At 47.9% G+C, this 2,438-nt stretch overlaps 1 protein-coding gene across 1 annotated transcript in view; it reads left to right on the top strand.

Moving 5' to 3' along the window:
• The first annotated feature begins 60 nt into the window (after positions 1-60).
• cacng2b (calcium channel, voltage-dependent, gamma subunit 2b) overlaps positions 61-2,438 on the top strand; it is a 66,350-nt gene continuing 63,972 nt past the window's right edge. Inside the window, exon 1 of the mRNA XM_032535528.1 lies at positions 61-2,160. Coding sequence (XP_032391419.1) covers positions 1,950-2,160 — 211 coding nt within the window. The 5' untranslated portion in view covers positions 61-1,949. The remainder of the gene's footprint in view (positions 2,161-2,438) is intronic.

The raw sequence follows: 2,438 nt of genomic DNA, 5'->3' as shown, positions 1-2,438 counted from the left end.
TCTCTCTCTCTCTCTCTCGCTCGCTCTCTCTTCCTCGTTCTCTGGTTGTGTCGATTTTTTTTCATCCGCTGCTTCTAACCATCATCCACCCCCTCCTCCTACTCCTCCTCTCCTCTCTCCACTTCTATCTCAGCTCTGCGAAGACGAAAACGAGGAAACCAAGGATTGATGTGTTGCTCGACTTGAAATTTGAATTATTATTAATTTTTTTTGCGCACATACAGTAATCCCCCACAACCTGACAGCCTTTTTGATGATTTCTGATGATTTTTTATGTGATGACTGTAAACGGCTGTGTGTGTGCGCGCGCTTGGTGTACACCGCTTGGCCGTGATATAACCGTCTAGGATCGTTTGGATGCTGGAGGAAGAGGCTCTGTCGCTGCGGGAAGCTTCGTCCATCCCTCCGTGTCCTCCTCATTCCTGCGACTGGCTGCATGACCGGTGATGCTCGGCCTCTCCGCCTGGATGCACCCCTCTCTCCGCGGTGTGCCGTCGGTACCGCTGCCTGCGTCCCCTTATAGCAAATTCCCACTGTCGCTGGAGAAAGGTCTAGGGACCACATATGGAAACTGGGGATCAGAATTTTAGGAAAAAGGAAAACTAAGCAGGCTGCCGTTTGATTTCATTAACTTAATATTTTAATTCCTCTTTTTGGCTTGATTTTTTTTTTTATTATTTGGAGAGAGGGGTTAATCGTCCCTGGTTGGTTTATTTTCCTTTACAGCTTAAGGAATGGCTGATTTTCATGGCAGTCATGGTACCGGCTGATTATTTGCCATTATTTATTATTCTGTCCTTGATTTTGGGGGAGTGCTTGATTCTGCTGGTTTGAATTTGTTCTTTCATTTCTTTTGGCACATCCAGTCCTTATTTTGTTCAACACATTGTGGGCCCTGCCTGTCTGTCTTGCCTGTCACCCATCACCTTCTTCCCACAGAATACATGTGATAGCCTGATTCTTTAGAAATGCCGGAGATGAGCTTCCAAAATTCACTGATCCCCTGGGTAACATCAAGGTAGTCAGATCTTATCCCAAATTGTGTCATCATCTGTAGGAGGTATCTGCTTTTGCCTGTTTTTTGGGGCCATTTTAAAGATATCAGGCCGCCAAGTGTGTTAGTCCTAACCACCCTTCACCCCCACACCCACATGTTTCTTCATCCCTTTTCAGAATGAATTAATTCACTCTGCATGCATGCGCGTGTTCGTCTGTGTACAGGTGTGTGTGAGTGAAAGTTTAGCTCTGTGAGCGTGTGTGTGTTTGTGTGTGTGTGTGTGAGCCAGAGAATAACAGGGTAGGCTAAACGTGACAGCCTATGTGGGAAAAATCAAGCGCTACGTGCACATCAGTCCATACATCACCGTTGAAGCTGTGAGGATTGTAACACATGTAACTGCTTCAGTCAGCTCAGACAGCCTGAGACGACTACAGAGAAACACAGCAAAACCCTCCACCTTCTCATTACATTGGCCTTCATTTGAGAGTTTGACGTTTAGAGGCCTTCTAACTCAACAAAGTAGGACCTAGATCGCAGACCAGGTCTCTTGTGGGATCTGATAGAAGCCTGTGTTTTTAGGTCAACATTTTGTTTTCAGAGCAGGGCAACTTACTGCTACTTAAGGAGCAGAACTTAGACACCTTTGTAGCTGAAGGCTCTGCCGTCCCAACCAAAGTCTGTTTTTGGCCGTCTGTTGGGCCAAGCAGACCACCTTCAGCCTCATCTTAATTTTTTTTCACCTATTTGCTGTCCCACCCCAAAACCAACCATACGATTTCCCCCGAGCTCCCCTAATTCCCCCGCCCCCCCAGCCGCCCCCCGCTATCGCCATCCTCCCGACACAACCCACCCCCCGTTTTCCGAGCTGGCGTGGCGACGCAAACTCACAAATATTTACTTCCTATACATCAAGAGGAAAGGGGGCCCCCCTTTCGTGGAATGCGGCAACATGGGTGTGTTTGACCGCGGAGTTCAGATGCTTCTGACCACGGTGGGGGCCTTTGCCGCCTTCAGCCTTATGACCATCGCCGTGGGGACAGACTACTGGCTGTACTCCCGTGGTGTCTGCAAGATCAAGAGCACCAACGAGAATGAGACCAGCAAGAAAAACGAGGAGGTGATGACGCACTCGGGCCTCTGGAGGACCTGCTGCCTGGAAGGTGAGCCGGAGATCTACTGGAAAAGCAACATGTACACATATATATACACATATACACACCATATGCACCAGCAACACCCCGCTCAGGCACACGGGCAGATCGATTCCTTCATGCCCACACACACAAAAACACAGTCCTGCATTCACACTCGTAATGCCTACACATATTCTCACATGCCTGCACCATCTCTATGTATTCTGCATTCATTTCCCTAACTACTGACACCCTTGCTTATCTATCTGTCTATCTATCTATCTATCTATCTATCTATCTATCTA

The sequence above is a fragment of the Etheostoma spectabile genome, chromosome 2 (assembly GCF_008692095.1).
Source record: "Etheostoma spectabile isolate EspeVRDwgs_2016 chromosome 2, UIUC_Espe_1.0, whole genome shotgun sequence".
Lineage (NCBI taxonomy): Eukaryota > Metazoa > Chordata > Actinopteri > Perciformes > Percidae > Etheostoma > Etheostoma spectabile.
Note: the sequence above shows the minus strand (reverse complement) of the source record. Positions and strands in the feature narration are given on the sequence as shown.